Below are 22,024 nucleotides of genomic sequence, written 5' to 3'. Positions count from 1 at the left end.
GCCCAAACATACAACTCTAATATTAATATGTCCGATGATACCAACGAATACCAAACTAATTTTTAAGGATATGATAAATAGAAAATAATAGTATAATATTAGATTGTTAAAAATTAAAATAAATAGATAATTAAATAAATTAGTCGGGTTGGCGAGTTGACCCGCGAACCCAAACATGTAACCCAACCCAGTAAATAAACGGGTTGGCGGGTCGGAAATCTCAACCCTAACCCGCTTATCTTCGTGTCGGGTTCGTGTCAGGTTACGGTTTGGGTCGAGAGTTGCCACCCCTAACAAATACTATATCGCATCACGTACAAATGTATAATGGTAATTCACTCCAACATATGAACCAATAAATACTTCTTCAAACTATTCTAAAAGGGCATTATATGAAGAATATAGATATAGTATATACATATACATATCGTAAATAAAAGGTGTTTTGACCAAAATCTAGCTAAACTTCTTGAACCATGAATCTACCTATTAAACAACAACCAATAAAGAAAAAATGCATGCATGCATACATACATACATACATATACACATACACATACCAAAGAACTCTTTCATCCAATCTTTTCTGTATTTGTATCATCAGAAGGCCATATCACAGTCTCCATGAGCCTTTCACGCATCAACTCCAAGTTCATATCCGAAAAATCTTTATACATTTCAGCATGATCCAATTTCTACCACAAAATCCAAATCCCATAAATTTCCCATTTTGCCACCCGAAATTACAAAATCAAATTACATACCTTGACCCATTTACCATAAAGGTGAAGGCGTGTCACCATTACTCTTTCTGCAAGTTCATGCTTCTCCTAAAAAAACAAATTTTGAGATTATAAACACAGTTGAAGACCCATGAATGTTGTTCAATTTGTGAGATTTTTATGTACCTTTTGAAGGACTCGAATGAAACGTTTTCCATCAATGGGCTGATTTGATGCCACAAAACTGTTGAAAAAAAAAGTCAAAATTACAGTATCAAAATCAGAAATAGAGTAACCTAATGGTGTTATGTAATAATACCCAAAAGCTCAATAACCTTTATATCATTAGACGTTATTGGTAGTCTACAATATAAAACTTTTAATACACAAAAATGGTGTTTTGTGTTGAAATGCTCTAAAACGAGTTCAATATTTAGTATAACATAGTAATAAAAAATATGTCACTTAATTATAAAAATAAAAATTTGGTACTAAAAATCATGAATTTGGTAGAATTACTCATAAAACCATCGATATTGAGTTGGATTCATCTCATAAAGTTGGTTCATAACAGTCCTCACTGCTTTGTAGGTGAAAAGATTGAAGATTTGCTGCAAGAAACGTAACATTTGGTCATTAGATTCATGCCAAAAGGGTAAATAAGTCATAAACTTGAAACAATTTCAAGTATTTATAGACTCCAAATAGAATGTCATTTCTTTCTGTGATAATTAATGATAAAGTTGACGTAATATTTGGTGCAAAGAGTGATTCTCTCCAATCAATTATACTAATATCCTTTTTTTCTAACTTTTTAGTTTTATAAAACAACCGTTCTTATATTTATTGGATTTTTACAATTTTGATCCATATTTTTCTAATTACAGTAACTTTACAAATTATATTATCAGACAATCGATAATAAAGAAATAAAATCATTCGTGTATAATTATGTCATCGTGTTATCAAAACAATCATTTTATTAAATGAAAAAAGTTACATTCAACGCACATTTAAATAAATCTTACTCGTGCATTTTGAAAAATATTACATCTACATTTTAAAGATTATTGCATATTTATGTGTTGGAATGCTTTTTTCCATCAATTAAAGCTTTTATATTGCTAATAAAATAATACTAAATGTTAATTAAGTTTGAAACATAAAATTCAATTTAATACACATAATAAATTAATGTTAATTCAAATTATAATATAATATTAAATAACAAATATCACGTATATCATATTATTATAGAATAAAAAACTAAGAAAATATGAAAATTCAAAATTCAAAATTGTACAGAGGAAACTTTGCACCAAATTATTTTACTATCCACCACACCATTTTTTATCTAACAAATGGTGTTGGGTTGAAGAAACCTTACACTAAAATTGGTGAAAAAAAATGGGATTTTGTTTTGGGTTTTCTAAATCAAAGTTAAGTATTTATAGATACCCATTGAATCCTAATTCATTTGTAAGATCTGCAAATATAATTAAATAACCATCGACAATTCGACATAAAAGATTAAAAAGAAGTAGATTTACAAGTTCTTACAGATTTAACATCATGAAAACTTTCTTCATACTGTCCACCAAGATCATTGACAATCACAAAACTTTTAACCCTCTTCTGCTTCTTGGAAGCAATTGCCTTTGATGGAAGCCTGGAATCCGTGAAAGAAGATCTCAGCTTTTTACTGATCGATTTCCTTTGCAAATTCAAATCCCCATTACTTGTGTGATTCATATGCGTTGATATGAGTGTATCGATACACAAACATGGGGAAGTATGTGAATCCACAATGGGCGAACCAACAACGCATATGCCCCCTACCATGGTTCAGAACTCACAGAGACGAACTAAAACCCTAAAAACTGGGTTCTTTATGGGTAAAGATTGAAACTTTTTAGCCAAATCAGAATCGAACAACGAAACAAGAGAACACCCAGATGAGAACTTTGGTGGGTGTGAAAGAAAAGTAGAAATTGATGATTGAAGTCAAAGATTCATGCGTGATTAGCTCTTGAGGAAGAAGTGAAGAAGGTGATTGTGTTTTGGTGGGCAAGAGAAGTCGTGTGGGGAAAACAAGGAATTTGTGGGAAGAATGGCCAGAAATAAATTTGAGGTCCAAAATGGTCCAACCATGAAGAGTTTTCATGCCGACTCGAAGTTGGGTTTCTCATGTGTTTGAAGACCGGACCGGGTCTATATGATTCAATTGCAAGAACATCAATGACAATTAGATATCCACAAAAACGGCCATAGTCTGGGTTGTAATTATATGTTTTTACTTTGAGAATACTCTTTATTTTTTTTCCTATAAATCCTCATATTCAATTAAATAGCGATATGTGTAATATTTAATATTTATTTAATGATATTTTAAAATATTAATATCACACATGTCATCATTTAATTTGATGAAGGATTAAATCGAGAAAATGAAATGCAAATCAAAGTATGATAATTAATAACACCGAATGTAAATAAGATTTGGTTTCAGCTCATATTATGCTTCAAAGGTTACAAAGAGAAAATTAGACAAGATAGCATTCGGGTTCTTATCTAACTCTAAGTAACACTCTTATTTATAAGAAAATATTAAAGCATACAAAAAATTACAAAGGACTAGACATTAAGTTTCGATATACAATGCCTTTGTAAAATAACATTACAACTTCGACATCTTACAACCTAACTTCGACCTTAACATAATTGGATAGGAAGATTTGTAAGAACAAAAGTAGAAGGATATTTAATTTCTCTTTTACTTTTTAGACCGTTTTTGGAATCTTAACATCTTGTTAACATCAGTGAGAATTAGATATCCACATAAATGGCCCCGGTCGGGTTGTGTTGTTTTGTTAATATTAACTAGAAAATAGGCTCATGCTTCGTATGGGTTAGGAGCAGCTTGGTTTTTTATAGTCTATTTAATTATGAACGAAACCTGTTAGGTTGGTATCCTGGTTATAGGATTATCGCTATGCTTTGCGATATGTTGATCGGTTTGACTGTTATGTATGCTAGCGTATGATATTTGTGTGCACATGATTATTTGTTTTGGGGTTGGGTTGAGGCGGTTCTGCTTTGTGCTGAAGGCCGACATACCCAGGGTGGTCCGGACAGACTACAGGCCCAGGAGGGACGTTAGTCAGACCGAAAGCCTGGCGAGCGGTCTGGACAGGTTGAAGGCCCTACGAGGCGGTCCAGACGTGTCGAAGGCTCAGAGAGCGGTCCAGATAGACTGAAGGCCTGTGAGGCGGTCCAGTCAGGCTGAAGGCTCGTTATGCATGCTGTTATGTATTTGATGATATGCTATGATTATGATTTTATGAGAATGATATTTTGGGGGTAGCTCACTAAGCTTTCGGGCTTACAGTTTTGGTGTAACGTTTAAGGTACTTCTGGTGATCGTGGTAAGGCGAAGGCATAATCGTACCACTCCTCCTGCTGTTATGATTTTATGAATTGATATTGGATACTCTGATATTTATTATTTTGAAAACAAATTATGTAATGTTAGATGGTTTTAAGTGTTTTGAAAAGTTTAAATTTGGCACGATTTTTATGGGTGTTACAATAAGTGAAGGTCCTGAGCAAGTTCACTTGAAGAAGATGAGAAAGAGGATGATATTTGAGAGAGAAAAGGTGTTCACTGTTGATGATCCTTGAGAGATAAGCCTTGTGTTTACGGTCAGAAGTGAATAAGTGAAGTAAAAGTTAGCCAGACTCCTATATATAAGGGGGGGGGGGGGGTACGACCGAAGATGTTCATGGCTTCGGTTCACGACCATGCACCGTTTTGCAGTCCGAGGGATGTTCACGGCCCGAAGGCTCGTTTGAGGCTGCGATGGTCTTAAACTATTTCCTTCCAAAACACACAACACCTCATGATACTAGGTTTTTATACCTACAAATTTATTACCCTAACTATATTAAGATAATAATGGAAATAAGTTTGACTTTTGATTGGTATGATTGACTTTAAATGGCCAATTTTGACTTTTACAAGAAAGAATTTACGGGTTGTCACATACAAGTAATGGAACCAGAGCATAGTTGGATGATGACGAGAGATTTTTGGATTATAGGCCAGTAGATGTAAATAAATGTTGTAAGACCTATATCGTACTATTTATGCTTTTGGTCTGTATCGATGTGGACATCTTGAGTTTTGTAATGAAATGAAAAATACATTTATTTAAGAAATGCTTTGATAAAAATTTATCATATTTTGTTTTGGGGACAAATTCTACACCACTTTTTGAAAGATTACTTTGATTTTATTTTAAAAGCATAAACGAAATTGGTCTTTTCTGGCTGTAAAAATAAGAATGTCACACCACGTAACCTATTTTTTGCGTGGCTTAATTTGTACACGTCATCTAACCTAAAATGTGCAATATGACTTGCTAATCTGAATAGCTTGTTTAATTTACCATTTTTATAAGATCATTTGTTACTTTAATGGGGTAAAAGATACAAAAATTAATATAGTGAATATTTAAACCAAGAAGCTAGAGTTGATAGAGTTTTGATGATAATAACCACAAATTATATAACTTGAACCAAAACAATGGACTATACAAATAGACAATGAGCTTGTTCTCTCTCTCTCTCTCTCTCTCTCTATCTCTCTCTTTCTTTCTCTATTTATTTATTTTCACATGCAAGTTAGCTAGTTTCGTGATACCTTTGATACTATAAAAACTACACAAATAGATTTGTATTCAAAATATACAAAAATTTAATTATTTGAAACACATACAAACAATAGTTACAAAAAGTATAATAAACATCAAAATGTTACAAACATGAAGATTGATCGTCATGTTGTAACTGTTATAGTTTATACCAAAAGGCTTATAACTTAATGGTTAAAAGTTCAAATACCGTCTGGAACATATATGAAATTAAAAAGAATCTCCCTATTCCAATAAATGAATAAGTTTATTCTTCTATTGACAACTGTCATAATATTAGAAATTCTCATTAATATTATATGTCACCTATTATGCCACATTTCAACCTGTTATTTCTCCATTTTAAATTTTAAATTTACCATTCTAATTGTATTAAATTAATAATTGATTCTTCATTACAAATTTTAAATTTCACATTTTAATTACATTAAATTAATAACATTAGAATAAAAAATAAAATATAATTAATGTATATTATAAGATATATAATTTCATGTATTTATTTAAATCAACCATTATAATTTTATATAACTAAAAAAATATCTCTTAATTAATTATTTATTTAATATAATTTATTTGAAATAACTGATTAATAGTTTTAAAATTTTACTATAAAAGTTTAATTAATTTTATAACCATAGTTTTCACGGGTTATAAGCTAGTTTAAAAATAAATTAGATATTCTAATAGAAAAAACTTATATTGTACAACTCTAACATCCATAATAATTCTAAAATGGTGTGAAATATAAAGAAAGCACATGGTAGGGAGGGTTTAAAAGTTTGATGTAGGCGAACAATTTTAGGCTCATTTACAATTTCAATATTGATGCTCATAAACAAATATTATGGGGGTGTTTGACTTAACTTTTCACAGCCAAAAGTCCTTTTTGTAAAAGAAAAAAAAAACAAAAAGATGTTTGGCAAACTAATAACTTTTGGAGTTTTAATACAAGAAAAAACAATTTTTTGGAAAAGTCAAGAAATGCTAACTTTTTGTAACTTTTTGGAAAAGTTATTTTGAGCTTTTAAAAGCTAAGCCAAACACCCCCTATATGTAATATTTTCAATGGACCTCTTCTAGTGTGTTATGACTTATAATCTAACTAGATAACATTAACACAGATCTATTAATATAACACCCCGTTCCCGAGTTGAACTTAACCAGAGAAAGGAATGGAAATGGGTGGAAATGAGAAGAAAATGAAAAAAATGGTGTTCCCGAGTTTCATTAAAGGAAGGAAGTGGAGAGAAATTGAAGGATCACTTTCCCTCTTATCTTTCCTTCCGATTTGGGAGGATTTGGAAGGAAAGAAGAAATTGATTAATTTTCCTTCCACTTCTCTCAAACTCGGGAACACAAAAGAAAATTTTGTTTTCCTTTCCTTTCTCTTCTTTTATCCCGTGACTTTCTTTTCTCTTTTTTTCTTTTCTTTTGATAAACTCGGGAACGGGGCGTAAATTCGCAGCTCATAGTTCAATCATATGAGGCATGCCAAGTTTGAAAATACACTATGTCAAATACCTGTAACAATTACGACTTTATTAATATTTTAAGCATTAAATACTTTCAAACCGTTATTTTTCTTTTTTATAAGATTGATTATTAATTTATCATGGTCAAAATTTATTTTTTCGTTAAATCAATTATATTGAGTGATCACACCAAACTTTTATCTTATATTTTACCAATAAACATCTTTTATCAGTTGATTTTTGACTTTTGGAATGCTTGAAGAGTGGACACAAAACACCAAAGTCAAAATGACTATAAGTATTGGTTGATAATATTCTTATTTAATTAATTTATATGAATAAACTTGATCTTACTAGTAATGTGAGCATGCTTTAGAAGATTTTAGACCTCAACTATTAACTTAAATTTAATAGAAAATCATATCCTAAAATCGTTCTAGTTTCTTTAATTTCATCTTTATGAGTGAAATCATTCATGATTTGAAGATCTTTGCACGCATAAAATCCAAGTGTAAAAAAATAAAAAGCACCAAATCTGGTTTAAAGGGGTCTATCTGAAATTTCTCAAATAACAGGTACTAAAAATGCAAATAATGCTAAATTTCCTAATATGGCAATACCACGATCGAGAAGAGAGGACACAGGATCCTAAAATGCACGTAAGCAGCATAGAATCCAAACCCGGATTTGTTGGCAAGAACTAAATCAGATTGTAAACCATCCTTCACGTCCGTTTAAACTCTCGTAATTGAAGGATGATTATTGCTTCCCGGCTCCGTTTCTCAGTCAAAAAAGATAAATAATCGATGAGAGAGAAATATACGTCGGCGGCGTATCGCTCCTGACTTCTAAAAATACTCCTAAAAGGTCCGATTGTGCCAATCATCACTCCCAATTTTGCCCAATTTGTGTAAGTGCCCTAATCTATGTGAAATTGCATTCAAGGCAATTGAATATTTGGATATGGTCAAACTCTATTTATCTATTTGTTTGTTGGTTGAGATATTAATTGTGATTTGTGTTTGAACGTTTTCGATTGGATCAGTGGTTAATTTTTCGGAAGCAGATGACAGTTTTTTATTGGCTTGGTTGCTGCTGAATAATTTAATTGCTGGGCGACAGGGGCGATTTATGTATACAGTTAAAGATGGATTTGGTAGCGAGTTGCAAGGTATTGATTCAATTTTGTGCATATAGGGTAGTCTGAAGGCCGTTTTTGTGCTCGTTCAAGATTCAATGTGAATGCGTGTTATATGTGGTTAATACTTCCTTCTTTCTACAATTGAAGTCCACAATTCAATTAACTAAGATTAAGGGCATATGTTATCTTCTGTGGTGAATTGAGGACATCGATTTACTTTGATAGAACTATTATCTGATCAATTCTCAGCTAACAGATGTTTTTGGACCTTTGGTTGTTAGAAAAAAACATAACTTGTATAACCACTCACTGAAAGAAGAATCGTTCATTTTAATCCATTTCTACCTGTTTATCTATCTGTAGTTAGCTCTAATGTTTTCTAGTTGCTTTGCTTGTGTGTTTTTTTTTACGAAATTGCACATGTTTAGACACAAATACTTCTATAATAAAGGGACGAAAACTGGTGTATTATCATGTATGCCCATAAACTTTGAATTGGTTCTAGTTGCAACGTGTTTATATTTATCTCTTCTTTGTTGTAGGAAAAAATGGCACATTTTCGAATAAGAGAACTGAAGGACATTCTCACCCAACTAGGTCTTTCCAAACAAGGAAAGAAGCAGGTTGGTTTTTGCTTTCTATGTTTGTGGCTTGTTCAAGAATTTATCTGCATAGATCTTAAATCTGTATGGACTATGGACTACCTGATTTGGGGTGTTGCCATTGTTCTTATTCAGTTATTCCTTCACTTTTTTTGATTATCTTTTTCTTGTTCCTATAGGATCTCACTGACCGAATATCAGCTGTTCTGTCGGATGAAAGAGGTAAAACTAAAAGTTACTCCATTTTAAATCATGTAAAACTGTTTCTAAGTCATATTTTTTATTCCGTATGTATTCATATGTCAAAAAGGCCAAGTGGAGTCTACATTTATGTGTTTCCCCCCTTTTTTGTGTACTTATTTACATGGGTAATGAATCTTGCATTTGATTGCCATGTTGAGCAGTTTCAGGAATGTGGTCCAAGAAAAATGCTGTTGGGAAGGAAGAAGTTGCTAAATTAGTTGATGACATTTACAGGTTTGCATATCTTTAGATTGATTCTTCCTGAAAACTTATGCCTATGCACCTCATTATTGCTGATGTACTTATCCATATTCCATAAAATGACTAAATGCCCTACTGTGATCTTACTACTCTTTCTTCTACCCTTTCATGTAAACTTGTTTCCTTCCATTTAAACCAGTGTGTAGGCTTGTATTGCTAGTATTTGCTTTCTGCTTTATATTGCTAGTATCTACTGTATTCTGACATGTGTCCTTTTCTATTGTAACAAGGAAAATGCAGGATTCAGGGGCAACAGACTTGGCATCAAAAGGTCGAGCAGTTTTAGATGCAACTAATAGTACAAAACCTAAAGAGGAGATTGAAGATGTTCTTCAAAACATGGAAAAAGTTCGTTGCCCCTGTGGAAGCTCATTGCAAGCTGATTCAATGATAAAGGTTTCTTTTTTCTTCTCTTATATGCCGTTTTACCTTTTTCATTCCCATTATTGGTTTATGTATTATGATTCAATTTTTATTCTCAGTGTGAAGATCCAAAATGCAAAGTGTGGCAGCATATTAATTGTGTTATTATTCCGGAAAAGCCCTTGGAGGGTATTTTACCAGCACCTCCACCAAAGTTTTACTGTGAAATTTGTAGACTTGGTCGTGCAGATCCGTAAGTAATAATTTTTATTCCCAAAATTCTATTGCAATTTTTTTTAAAAAAAATTTAATAAGAAATGGTTACTGATGTAATTTTTCAACATTCAGGTTCTTGCTTTCTGTGGCACATCCTTTACCTCCTGTACAGCTGATTATTGCAAATCCACCTACAGACGGGTGAGTTTTTTTTTTTTTTTTTTTTTTTTTTTTTTTTTTTTGTGTGTGTGTGTGTGTGTGTGTGTGTTTATTTTAAAGGGTAATTTGCAAGAAATAGCAACTACTTTACTCTTTTAACCAATATAGGCAATGCCTTTTATATTTTATCCATAATAGCAATAGACATACTAGCAATATACTTAAATAGCAATATGTAACAAATAAAATGGAATTCTCATATTGGTAGAAAAATGTAAATACATTGCTATTAGCGATAAAGAAATGTAAGTATGCTGCTATTATGGGCAAGGAAAAAAGTACATTGCTCATATTATTCTCCACAATTTTCCCTTTCTTAAATGGCTCTACGTTGAAAATCGAAATCCTTTGTTTACATATTTTAGAATGGAATTATTTTGAATGAAAAATGATGGCTCTGGCTTTTTTCTTTATTACCTTTCGTGTGTATTTCAGTGCAAATCCAGTTCTAAGTGTTGAAAAGACTTTTCAACTTACAAGAGTAGATAGGGATTTGTTGGTGAAACCAGAGTATGATGTGCAGGTTAGTTATATAAAATATAAATTCCCTTTTAATGAATTTATATTAACATAAATATATATATTTTTAATGAAATATGGGTGATTCTAAATCTATATATCTAGGCCTGGTGTATGCTTCTGAATGACAAGGTTTCTTTTAGAATGCAATGGCCACAATATGCAGAACTTCAAATCAATGGTAGGTATTTTTTTTTAATCTGATTTAAATTGCGTCAATCTATTTAAGCTTTAATTCCATCTGTTTTAATCAAACTCTGCATTTGACTCAGGGGTGCCAATGCGTGCAACAAATAGACCAGGTGCTCAATTGCTTGGAGCCAATGGTCGTGATGATGGTCCTATTGTAAGTTTAATATATATTATACAAAATTATGGATTTATTATTTATATAAACATACCCTGCACTCGAGACATGATTAATAAAGATTTCTTTTTTGTCAGATCACACCATGCACTCGAGATGGAATTAATAAAATTTCATTAACAGGATGTGATTCTCGCGTCTTCTGTTTGGGTGTCCGGATAATAAAACGGCGCACAGTTCAACAGGTGGGAAGTCTCCTTCAAATCCAGATGTTAGTTTCTTAAAAAATGCTATGCTATTGTTTTTTTGACCAAAATACCCCCACCCCAATACATGCCACATGTGGTTACCATGTTTTATGTTTCTTGTCTTGACAGCAACAGGAAGTAGTTTTTTTTTTTTTTTTTTTTTTTAATACCAATATCAACCATATTTTCAGCTGTTCTTGACTACCATGCTATTGTTTTTATTTTTGACGATTTTACCCCTGATAGATTCTCAACCTTATTCCTAAAGAGTCTGATGGTGAGCGGTTTGAAGATGCTCTTGCACGTGTTCGCCGCTGTGTTGGCGGTGGGGCCCCCACAGAAAATGCTGACAGTGACAGCGATCTGGAGGTTGTTTCTGATTCTATACCGGTTAATCTACGTTGCCCTGTAAGTACACCACATTTTCTTTCATCTCTTTTGTTTTAAATTAGTAAATTACAATTTTAGTCCTTGTGGACTATGTCATCTGTTGGATCATGGTCACTACTGTTTGGATTTGATTTTAGAATTTAAGATTAAGATGGGGGTAATATAGTCATTTTCCTTTTAACACAGTTTCTGGGACAAAACCAAATTTGTAACAAATGAAAAATCTGGACTAAATCCGTAACTTTTGACACACCACAGGGACTAAACTGTTATTGATAGTTTTGCTTCTTTCTTTTTTTAACATGAAGATTTGAATTTGATATTTATGTTACAGATGAGTGGTTCTAGAATGAAAATTGCTGGAAGATTCAAACCGTGTGCCCACATGGGCTGTTTTGATCTTGAAGTGTTTGTTGAAATGAATCAACGGTCTCGTAAGGCAAGAACATTTATACAATTCTTCATTGATATATATAATCATAATCATATTTATCTGTTTTAATAAGTTATTAATTTTTTTTCTTTTAAAACCTTTGTGTTTCCTTTAGTGGCAATGCCCAATTTGTCTCAAGAATTACGCTTTGGAGAATGTCATTATCGACCCATATTTTACGCTTATCACATCTAAGGTAATTAGTTATCGTTTAATCTATTCTTGGTTATCTTTGTTTTGAGCTCTAACAATTTTTTTAAACGATTTACTAACTAAAAGTTATTTTTTTATAAAGATGCGTAATTGTGGGGAGGACGTGACAGAAATCGAAGTGAAACCAGACGGTTCATGGCGGGCAAAGTCAGAAGATGACCGAAAAAGTCTAGGAGAACTTGGGCAGTGGCATCTGCCCGATGGGACACTTTGTGTTGGTGTCCCCATGGAAGTCGACTCTAAACCCAAATTAGAAGCTCTAAAACAGGTCAAACAGGAAGGTTTGACCGGCTCCGAAGGTCACACTAGGGGCTTAAAACTCGGAATGAAAAAAAACAAAAACGGGTTTTGGGAAGTCAGAAAACCCGATAATTTAAATTCAGTTTCTTCGGGCAGCAAACTGCCCGAAAACTTCATAAACACCAACGGTCATGGTATTGGTAATAATACCACTACTACTCATAATAATGTTATTCCCATGAGCAGTAGTGCCACTGGTAGTGGTGGTGATGATACTAGTGTCAATCAAGATGGTGGTGGGCAGTTTGACTATTCTACCCCTAACGGGGTTGACCTCGACTCACTCTCTTTGAACATTCATGGATTTGTAAATCCGGGTGATGCCGATGTCATCGTTCTGAGTGATTCAGAAGATGAGGCTATGGCTGTGGCTGACACTGTTGTTACTCATAATGACAACCTTCTTTCTTCTTCTGCACAAATTGGTTTTCCAAATCTACCCTTGCATTCACATCCTGAAGACCCTTCTAGTCTTCCGCTTGGTCTTTTCAATGATGATTTTGGAGCCCCCTTTTGGTCTGTACCTTCTAACAACAATCACGGAGTGGGGCCCAGCTTTCAGTTATTCGGTTCAGATGCGGACCCCACTGATAACGGTCCACTTGGCGGATTTACATTGGGTGGCGAGACTTCAATGGGTGGTCCCACCGCACTTGGAGCGGACGATGGGTTGGTTGATAACCCGTTAGCAGCTTACGGAGGTGATGATCCGTCGCTTCAGCTTTTTCTTCCTACAAAACCATTAGAAGCAACAACAACAGAACATGTAGAGGTGACACGTCAGCAATCCATGTCATCAAATGGTTTCCGAAGTGATGACTGGATATCCCTCAGCCTAGGTGGAGGTGGTGGCGGTGGCGGTGGCGGTGGTGGTGGGGTCCGCTGTGAACCGGATCCAGGTGTGAATGGGTTGAATTCGAGACAGAAAGCACCATTGAAAGATGGTACACTGGATTCATTGGCAGATACGGGTATTAATTTGATGGGTTTTTTTTATAATGTTTATTTATTTATTTATTATTATTTTTTTTGCTAATTTGATTTTTAATTTATTTTTGTTGTATAGCTTCATTGCTACTTGGAATGAGTGATGTGAGATCTGAAAAGAGTAGCAGGGAAAGATCGGATAGTCCGTTTTCATTTCCTAGACAAAAGCGGTCTGTTAGACCACGATTGTTTCTATCAATTGATTCAGATTCAGAAGAAGAGGGATGATAAAGATAAATTAATAAATTAAATGGTGAAGAAAATGACCCAAGACACTTCTTGAGGTTGGTTTTGATTTTGTGCAAATTTTAGGGTTTGGAATGGATAATGCCGTATTTGCCCTCAAGAAAGGCGTGGTTGGTATAGATTCTTCTTCTTCTTCTTCTTCTTCTTTTTTCTTTTCATGGTGAAATTGTAACATTCTAATAGGCTTCTTTCTGGTAGCAAGTATATTTAGATTCTAGATCATAAACCACTTCTTTTTTCTGATTTATAGTGAGAGGAAATTAATTGCATGTAAATCTTTTCTTTCTTTTTAACTCTTACTCGAGACTTATTATTCTGGTTACTTGAATAGAAACATAACTTTTCTCTTTTTACATCATGAAAAACTTGGGCGGAGGTTGTTTTAGTTGATGTTTGGCAATTAAAAAAGTAAATTAGTTGTTAATTCTTTTTATGAGTTAGGTGGGGCTGAAATGAAATCTCTAGATGTTTGCAAAAGAAGTTGAAACCGCGATAAGTTAAGTGGGGTTATATAATTTTACGAGAAACAAACCAAGGTTCTCACGATCTTCCATATGACTGTTCTATGCTTTATAAGATCGAAATGGAGTCGAAAGATTCAATCAAAATGAATTGGTATTCAAAATTTGCTTGCAAGATCTAGCTTTTGTAGTATTTTCAATATAGTTTTATGATGATTAATATATCTATTTAATCGAATATAATTTGATGATGATTAATCGGTAAACTAACCTTTACAAAAAGACATCATTAACAATTTTTTTTTTGGATTTTTAAAAGTGATCATCTATTCTGGAATGCTCCTAGAGTTGCTATCCCTGTTCACAGCCCCATCTAACTCAATCATTTATTATATAACTAATTTCTCTTTCTTCCACATCTATAATTCAATTAAACTCAATCTTTTATATCCATTAGCAATCAAACCCAATCCAATTTTATATAAAAAAAAATATAAAAAATATTATATCAATATTGGTATCATTTTATAAAGAAAAATTAATCATGTATTTTGATATATTTTATTTAACTTTCTACTCAAAATAAAATACAATTATTAACAAAATTAAAAGCTATTTTACCTATACTAGCAAGTGATTGACACATGAGTTTATTTAATGATAAAAAGAGATGAGCATTGGTGAAATGAGGTTGTGTCTCTCGCTTAGTTCACCAAATGTAATTTTGTTTTCATTTTCTTTTAATCTAGAATGGGTGAGCGGCTAGCCCATATTACCCCAATAGGAGTAGTCTAAGGAGTTTGTAAAGTGGATTACATTTTAGATTTTTTTTTATTTGAACTGGCAAATATAAATACATAAACTATTCATAAATTAACATCTAAGTTCATATGTGTTTATGAGAGTACTTGAACTCTCGACTTCAAAAAGGGAGGACATCACCTGATACTACTGGGTTGCAAGCCTTTTGGTAATTACATTTCAAATATTTCAGAATTTGATGGTACATTATCGGTATTTCAAATACATTGTATGTTCAAAACATTCCGAACACATTCTAGAATCTTTTCACTACATACTCTGTTTACTTTCATAATATTTAAATAATCAACCTCAAAACTTTTACCATGTTGGTTTTTTCCCTAAAATATAGGTGGAACCGAAAACCAAAAACAACAATTTGAAGGAACCAAATCCCGAACCATAATATATATTTGGGTCTGGCTCGACATCAGTTTTGGTTTCAAAAATCCGTTATATTTATTCACCCCTACTTTCTCTACGATATGACTTTTTTACTAAAATCTTTAACCCACAACTTCAATCTTAACCTAGTAAGTTAATATATATATTTCGCAATATAAACCGAAAACTTAGTTTATTAAGTTCGGTCCAAGTTAAGCTAAGTTCTAAATTGACAAGATCCCCCCCCCCCCCCCCCCCCCCACCCCAATCTTCAAATTTTCTATTTAACTCAATATTAATTTCTAAATACCTTTCTAGATTTATATATTTTAATACATCCTTAAAATGATAAAATTTGTCACAAATAAGTGCATATCCTAATTAAATGAATTTATCCAAATGTTATTTCTTAATTCTTAATCTTAAAGATCATCTTAACTAATTATTATTGTTTTTAATTAAATGTTTAAAGTTTTAAGTCCATTAATTTAATTCAAATTTATTTTGTATAGAAATTCATTTGAGGGGTAAAATTTCCAACCCAAAATGAGTGTTACAAAAAGTCCATGAAAATGCTAAAAATCATAATACATATTGATCTCCTAGAGATTAGATATGAGGAAAATGAACTTGTCATAGTTGACTAGTTGACGATTGTATCAACCATGAAACCATTTTTCCAACATGTACATTAGACACACTCGAACCGCATAATAATTCGATATTGTTCATTGAAATTTTTAGACACGACCTCTAAATCTTGCAACTTGATTGAGTCATTCGATTCAACTAATGGAAACACCTTCGAAACTCATTACTAGGCAAAGTAGTCAGGAATATTCACCAAACAACAAGCATGTTAGATGATCAAATTAGCACTTTCCAAAGATCGTTTATAGTCGCCTAGCTCAAAGCATATATCATCCACTCTTAGTTGTGGAACTATAACAACCTCTTTACAGAACATGTAAGGCATGAGCAACATGTCCCTTTCCACATTGATGTGGACTTCAAGCAAGCTATGTTGGAGAAGCTGTAAGCTTGCAAGAACTTTCACACCAAGATAAGGTTTGCATACTATAGTTAATGAAGCTTTATACACACCCTTATGATAAAATAACATAAAACCAAGTTAGTATAAATGAAACTAATATGTCTATTTTCGAAAAGGTCATAACATTTCAGACATGGTTCCATTTCAGATAAGTTTATTTTAGACTGTTGAATTCATTCGGAATATGTTCCTCGCATTCTAGAAAGGCTTTTCTTTCCAAACATGTTTGTGGATGAGTTTATCATAAGGGTCATGTAATTCCAACACCCTATTACTTTATATATATATATAAAAGGATAACTACTTACCTACACTAGGTTTCTACGTATTAAAATACGAAAAACATCATTTGTTCCAAACAAGTTCATTGGATTCCAAACATTGTTTTTGTTTTCCATACATCATTTTTTCAATTTCTAACACAAAAATAAGTAATAAAATGTTCAAGGGAATCGAGAACATACGTCTACACTAGGTTTCTACGTATTAAAATACGAAAAACATCATTTGTTCCAAACAAGTTCATTGGATTCCAAACATTGTTTTTGTTTTCCATACATCGTTTTTTCAATTTCTAACACAAAAATAAGTAATAAAATGTTCAAGGGAATCGAGAACATACGTGCAAATCCCTAAATTATTCATCATCCGAGTCCTTTTTCATCAAATTCTAGAACATCCGAAATCCTATTTCCGTAACATGGTGGGTACCACATCTCGGAGTTCTGTCAAGTAGGAAACCACTCAACCAGGTTGTTAAAAGACTGATATTGAATCTTTAGTAACCCGTACCGGAGTGATGGATCATTTTTCTAAACTACAAACTAGGGATGAGATTTAGAACTGAAAAACCGGACCGGAACTGGAATTGTTAGAACCGGAATATATAGAACCGGTTCCGGGTTTAAAAATTGGCTTTATCCGGGTTCCGGGTAATCTGGGTTTGGGTCCATCGAGTCCGGGTAAACCGGGTCTAAAAACCGGAACCGGTGTTTGGAACAGTACCATTTTTAGGTCCGGAATTGGTTTTTGTAAAACGTTTAAAAGATGTATATCTCATTCGTTTCAACTCCGATTCACATGCAGTTTTTTTTCCAATATATCGTTTAGAGTTTGTACATGATTTTAGACTATAAATTTCCCATTTTTAGTTTTATATTCATTGACTTACACTCCCCCAAAGTCGAGATATCAAAGCTGGAAGTTTTTAGTTTTTTTAGTTTTTTTGTATTCGGTGAAAGTTTTAAAACATGCATATCTAATTCGTTTGAAGTCGGATTGACATGTGGTTTTCTCCAACATGTAGTTTAAAGTTTGCACATGATTTTAGACTATAAATTTGCCATTTTTAGTTTTATATTCATTGACTTACACTCCCCAAAGTCGAGATATCAAAGCTGGAAGTTTTTAGTTTTTTTGTATTCGGTGAAAGTTTTAAAACATGCATATCTAATTCGTTTGAAGTCGGATTGACATGTGGTTTTTTCCAACTTATAGTTACAATTTGTACATCAGTTAGATTATAATTTTGTCATTTTTGGTTTAATATTCAATGATTTACAGTCCTCTGAAGTCGGGATATCAAAACTGAAAATTTTCAACTTTTTAGCTATTTGTTTTTGTAATTTATGCATATCTCATTTGTTTAAAGTCGGATTGACATGCGGTGTTTTCCAGAGTGTATTTCAGAGTTCGTACATGATTTTAGATTATAATTATGTTAATTTTGGTTTCTTATTCAATTAGTTACAGTCCCCTAAAGTCGGGATATCAATATGAAAATTTTCAAAATTCAACTCACTAAATAGTAAGTAATTATAAAAAAATTCCGGTTTTTCCAGGTTTAAACTCACTTTATCCGGTTCCAACCTACCTACTTTGATGTTTCCGGGTTTTCCGGTTGTATACTCACTTTATCTGGTACCGTATCCGGAACCGAACCGGAAACCGGACTGGTACCGGTTTCCGGTTCTACAAAATCCCGTTAACCGGTTCCGGATTTTCCGAGTCCGGGTCCATCCAATCCGGGTTTGGACCTACTTTCGTCCCTACTACAAACAATTAGGTTATTTTGTTTGATACTAAATTAAATAATATTCATATTTGTAAATATCCCAATTGAAAAAAAAAAGTTAAGGGCCGTTTTGCGTTATAATAGAGGCGTAGCCCATCCAACAATTTCATTTTCAATAATCATCATCACAAGCTAAAATTAAAAAGAGGATCTACTTTCCTGGTTCGTCGGGATTGAGGGAAGAACTCTGGCGATCATCGTCTTGTGTATGACCTTCTCCATTTCCATCAAAAAGCACTAGCAGTATCGTTATCAGGTACTCTTCTTTCTTCTCTATCTTCGTTGCTTTTGCAGATCTAAATTTGCTGTATAGTCGTATGATTCAACCCTTACTGCCTCACAATTTTTGATCCAAGTCTCCGAGATCAGAATCTGGACCAATCGTCCCGGATTTAATCCAAATTTATCAGACTTGGAATCTAGCAACTAGATTTGAAGTTCACTTTATCTAGCCCTAACTGCACTCATTTGACACAACTTCTGAAAACCGCACAAATCCGTGGAGTAGATCTTAGTAATTGTGATCATCGTTCACATAAATTCAATCCAGTATACTGAACTTGAACTCCATCGGAGCAATCCGAGCTTCGAATCTCATCTAAACGAACTTCAATTCCTAGTCAAACACAAATAGGTATACCCCCTTTTGATTGTTCTTCCTATTAACAGGTTTACATATTCAACAAGATGTCTGGCCAGACCCAGCGTTTGAATGTCGTTCCAACTGTCACTGTGCTTGGAGTTGTCAAAGCTCGTCTTGTAGGCGCAACCAGAGGCCACGCTCTTCTCAAGAAGAAAAGCGATGCTCTAACAGTTCAATTTCGAGCTATCCTTAAAAAAATCGTCACAACAAAAGAATCAATGGGAACTGTAATGAAAGCTTCCTCCTTTGCTTTAACTGAAGCCAAATACGTTGCAGGAGAAAACATCAAATTCACTGTTATTGAAAATGTCAAAACCGCAACTCTCAGAGTCAAATCACGCACAGAGAACATTGCAGGTGTAAAGCTTCCTAAATTCGACTACTTCACTGAATCAGAAACAAAAAACGACTTAACTGGTTTAGCAAGAGGTGGGCAACAAGTTCAAGTATGTAAAACTGCATATGTGAAAGCAATTGAGGTTCTTGTTGAACTTGCATCCCTTCAAACATCTTTCTTGACACTCGATGAAGCAATCAAGACTACAAACCGTAGGGTCAATGCTCTTGAGAGTGTGGTCAAACCAAGATTAGAGAACACCATAAGTTACATCAAAGGAGAGCTTGATGAATTGGAAAGGGAAGATTTCTTTAGGTTGAAAAAGATTCAAGCTTATAAAAAAAGGGAGATTGAAAATAAGATGAAAGCTGCTGCTCAGTTTCGGGAGTTACAAGCTGCTGAACATCTTTCTTTAGAACAAGGAATCTCCATTAATGCTGCTCATGACATGCTTACTGTTGCCCAGAAAGATGAAGACATTATCTTCTGAAACGGAGGTTAGTTTATTTATGTACTTTTATCATGTTTTATATGAATTTCATTTGTTAAATGAGCTGTGTTTACTTTTTGAATAAAAGCTTCATGTGTGCAGCTATATATTTGGTGTCAGTTTTCTTACAATGTGGTTAACATGACTTTATTTTTCTTTTATTTGTATTATGTTTGTTGTTTTTGTGGATTTTGTTAATTTATCGATTTTTTAATCATGCTATTGTTTACTTTATATCTTTGTTTGTGGTGAATAACTACATACTATTATGAGTTATAATATATTGCTAGTATTGGTAAAAAATGTAAGTATGTTGATTTTGTGGGTAAAGAAATGTAAATATATTGCTATTAAGGGTAAAAAGTAAGGTATATTGTAACTAACATTTGCTAAAAAACACGTGTGTTTATTACCAACATTTGCTAAAAAGTAAAAACTGCTAAATTATTAATCTACTAACTGAAAACAAACTAACTTGTAACTAACTCCCACTTGTTAATAACAAACTAACTGCCACGTGTGTACATTATACTAACAAAGTTTAGTTTTTGTCTTTTTGATTCATCCACATAAAGTACAACACCATTATAACTATTGTACAAGTTAATGAAGCATGTATTTTATGTGGATGTAATTTCTCACATCTGAATTGTTAAGACTAAAGACTCATCCTTCTAGCTGAATCATTCAAATGCTTGCCTCTAGATGCATGCCTTTGACTAATTCAAAGGTCCAACTTAACGAGCTAAAAGCTCTTAATGGTTGTATCATAGATGCTGACTATGAATGGAACTATTAAGAGGCTACAAAACAATCTTTTCGTTATATATTTTGTTATTGAGTTGAAAGTTAAATGAAAAGGTGAGTATTATGTTTTAATTCTTCTTTCTTGTTATTGAGTTCAAGGGTTGAAAATTTTGATAACGATATTCTAGAATAACCTAGTTTAGGTTAGGGGTATAAAAGTCACTTAACCTAGTTTAGGTTAGGGGTATAAAAGTCACTTAACCTAGTTTAGGTTAGGGGTATAAAAGTCCTTTCCTTTTGGCGTCTTCAAGTCTTTTCATTGGAAGGAAAGTTTTGGAAAAGAAATCATCAAAAAGAATTTGTCATTTCTTTGTGGAAAAAGGTTGAAATCTTAAAAAGTTAAGAACACCCAACTTGAAAAGAAATGCAAATGCAAACATGTTCTAGGAATGTGAAACAAACTTCTTTGAAAACGAGCAAAATACGTTGAATAAAAATTGTGACTGATTTGTGATGTCAACTGTTTTACAAAAATTTACGGACATTTTCTCGGTATTAAAAAATTAAAATCGGTAAAATTTGGTAAATAGAATGTATATGCAACCGGTTTAATGGAAGCTGTGTGTAGTCATTAACCGGTTAAATAGAAAAATTAGCTAGTAAGAAAATGAGTGACTAGTTAAAAGTTGTTCAAAATATATTCTTAATTTACTTTTTAAGTCATTTATCTTTTAATTAAACTCGATAGACCAATTTTTTTTTTTTTCCATGAAATCATTTCTAAAGTTGATTTCAACCCACTAACATATTTAAAACCTTATGTGCTCGATAGACCAATTTTTTTTTCATGAAATCATTTATCTTTTAATTAATGGACGCCACATAATGCTAGTTAAGGTTTCGGGATTAGGTTTGGGCTTGGCCCGACTCGAGATCGCCTTCTCATGACATGATCATATAAAAATTTGCCTTAAGGTTATTTGCTAGATGCTTTGTTGATGGAACTTTTGCTATATTCAATAAAAAATTTATATTTAGGATTTTTGTTTTTAGTTAAGCATGTTTTATGATTAGTCATTAAATAAGATCAATCAAATTCAGAGTTGTCACCATAAAGTTGTCATTTTATATTTGTAGTTAAATAATTTAATTTAAAAAATAAAATTATTTGGTCTAATAATATCGGGTGATTGAAAATGTAAAGGAATTTTTTTATATACTATAATTCTTAGTCATTATTAACAAACTATGATTTCATGCTAAAGTTTAACCACCAAATCAACAAAACTGTTGAACTAATGATGAGGCAGTTTTGCTTAAATTGACAATGATTATTCTAAAATCTTGAATCTTGTATTACCAAAATTGAAATTGTTATATCTTACAAAGTTCAAGTAACCAATGCAATTGAAGTTTCTACAAAAAAAGTTTATTTA

At 32.8% G+C, this 22,024-nt stretch overlaps 3 protein-coding genes across 3 annotated transcripts; 2 read left to right on the top strand and 1 right to left on the bottom strand.

The window, feature by feature from the left end:
- Window positions 1-348: 348 nt before the first annotated feature.
- LOC111881077 (chaperonin-like RbcX protein 2, chloroplastic) lies at window positions 349-2,871 on the bottom strand. The gene is made up of 5 exons (XM_023877467.3): window positions 2,283-2,871; window positions 1,242-1,333; window positions 909-966; window positions 765-830; window positions 349-695 (listed from the first exon to the last, which is right to left on the bottom strand). The coding sequence occupies exons 1-5, from the start codon at window positions 2,562-2,564 to the stop codon at window positions 573-575; spliced, it is 621 nt and encodes a 206-aa protein (XP_023733235.1). The 5' UTR covers window positions 2,565-2,871; the 3' UTR covers window positions 349-572.
- A 4,707-nt stretch (window positions 2,872-7,578) lies between these two features.
- Window positions 7,579-13,952, top strand: LOC111881105 (E3 SUMO-protein ligase SIZ1). Its single transcript, XM_023877502.3, has 17 exons — window positions 7,579-7,819; window positions 7,955-8,080; window positions 8,593-8,673; window positions 8,832-8,874; window positions 9,057-9,129; window positions 9,387-9,552; window positions 9,639-9,772; window positions 9,868-9,936; window positions 10,390-10,477; window positions 10,579-10,654; window positions 10,746-10,819; window positions 10,918-11,025; window positions 11,275-11,436; window positions 11,753-11,857; window positions 11,967-12,047; window positions 12,147-13,335; window positions 13,431-13,952. Exons 2-17 carry the CDS (start codon window positions 8,057-8,059, stop codon window positions 13,577-13,579), a joined length of 2,622 nt encoding a protein of 873 aa, XP_023733270.1. The 5' UTR covers window positions 7,579-7,819; window positions 7,955-8,056; the 3' UTR covers window positions 13,580-13,952.
- Window positions 13,953-18,470: 4,518 nt separating this feature from the next.
- Window positions 18,471-20,075, top strand: LOC111881073 (V-type proton ATPase subunit D). The gene is made up of 2 exons (XM_023877463.3): window positions 18,471-18,627; window positions 19,041-20,075. The coding sequence occupies exon 2, from the start codon at window positions 19,059-19,061 to the stop codon at window positions 19,839-19,841; it is 783 nt and encodes a 260-aa protein (XP_023733231.1). The 5' UTR covers window positions 18,471-18,627; window positions 19,041-19,058; the 3' UTR covers window positions 19,842-20,075.
- The last annotated feature ends 1,949 nt before the right edge of the window (window positions 20,076-22,024 follow it).

The sequence above is a fragment of the Lactuca sativa genome, chromosome 1, assembly GCF_002870075.4.
Source record: "Lactuca sativa cultivar Salinas chromosome 1, Lsat_Salinas_v11, whole genome shotgun sequence".
Lineage (NCBI taxonomy): Eukaryota > Viridiplantae > Streptophyta > Magnoliopsida > Asterales > Asteraceae > Lactuca > Lactuca sativa.
The sequence above is the reverse complement of the archived record's forward strand: the minus strand, read 5'-3'. Positions and strand labels throughout refer to the sequence as shown.

What these genes read in the sequence shown, in the direction of transcription:
- LOC111881077 (XM_023877467.3), bottom strand. Translation starts at nt 2,564, where the DNA reads ATGGTAGGGGGCATATGCGTTGTTGGTTCGCCCATTGTGGATTCACAT. An exon ending in GTTTTCATGATGTTAAATCT is followed by an intron (nt 1,334 to 2,282) that starts GTAAGAACTTGT and finishes CGTTTCTTGCAG; the next exon opens with CAAATCTTCAATCTTTTCAC. An exon ending in CAATATCGATGGTTTTATGA is followed by an intron (nt 967 to 1,241) that starts GTAATTCTACCA and finishes TTTTTTCAACAG; the next exon opens with TTTTGTGGCATCAAATCAGC.
- LOC111881105 (XM_023877502.3), top strand. Translation starts at nt 8,057, where the DNA reads ATGGATTTGGTAGCGAGTTGCAAG. An exon ending in ATTTGGTAGCGAGTTGCAAG is followed by an intron (nt 8,081 to 8,592) that starts GTATTGATTCAA and finishes TCTTTGTTGTAG; the next exon opens with GAAAAAATGGCACATTTTCG. An exon ending in GTCGTGATGATGGTCCTATT is followed by an intron (nt 10,820 to 10,917) that starts GTAAGTTTAATA and finishes CTTTTTTGTCAG; the next exon opens with ATCACACCATGCACTCGAGA.
- LOC111881073 (XM_023877463.3), top strand. Translation starts at nt 19,059, where the DNA reads ATGTCTGGCCAGACCCAGCGTTTGAATGTCGTTCCAACTGTCACTGTG.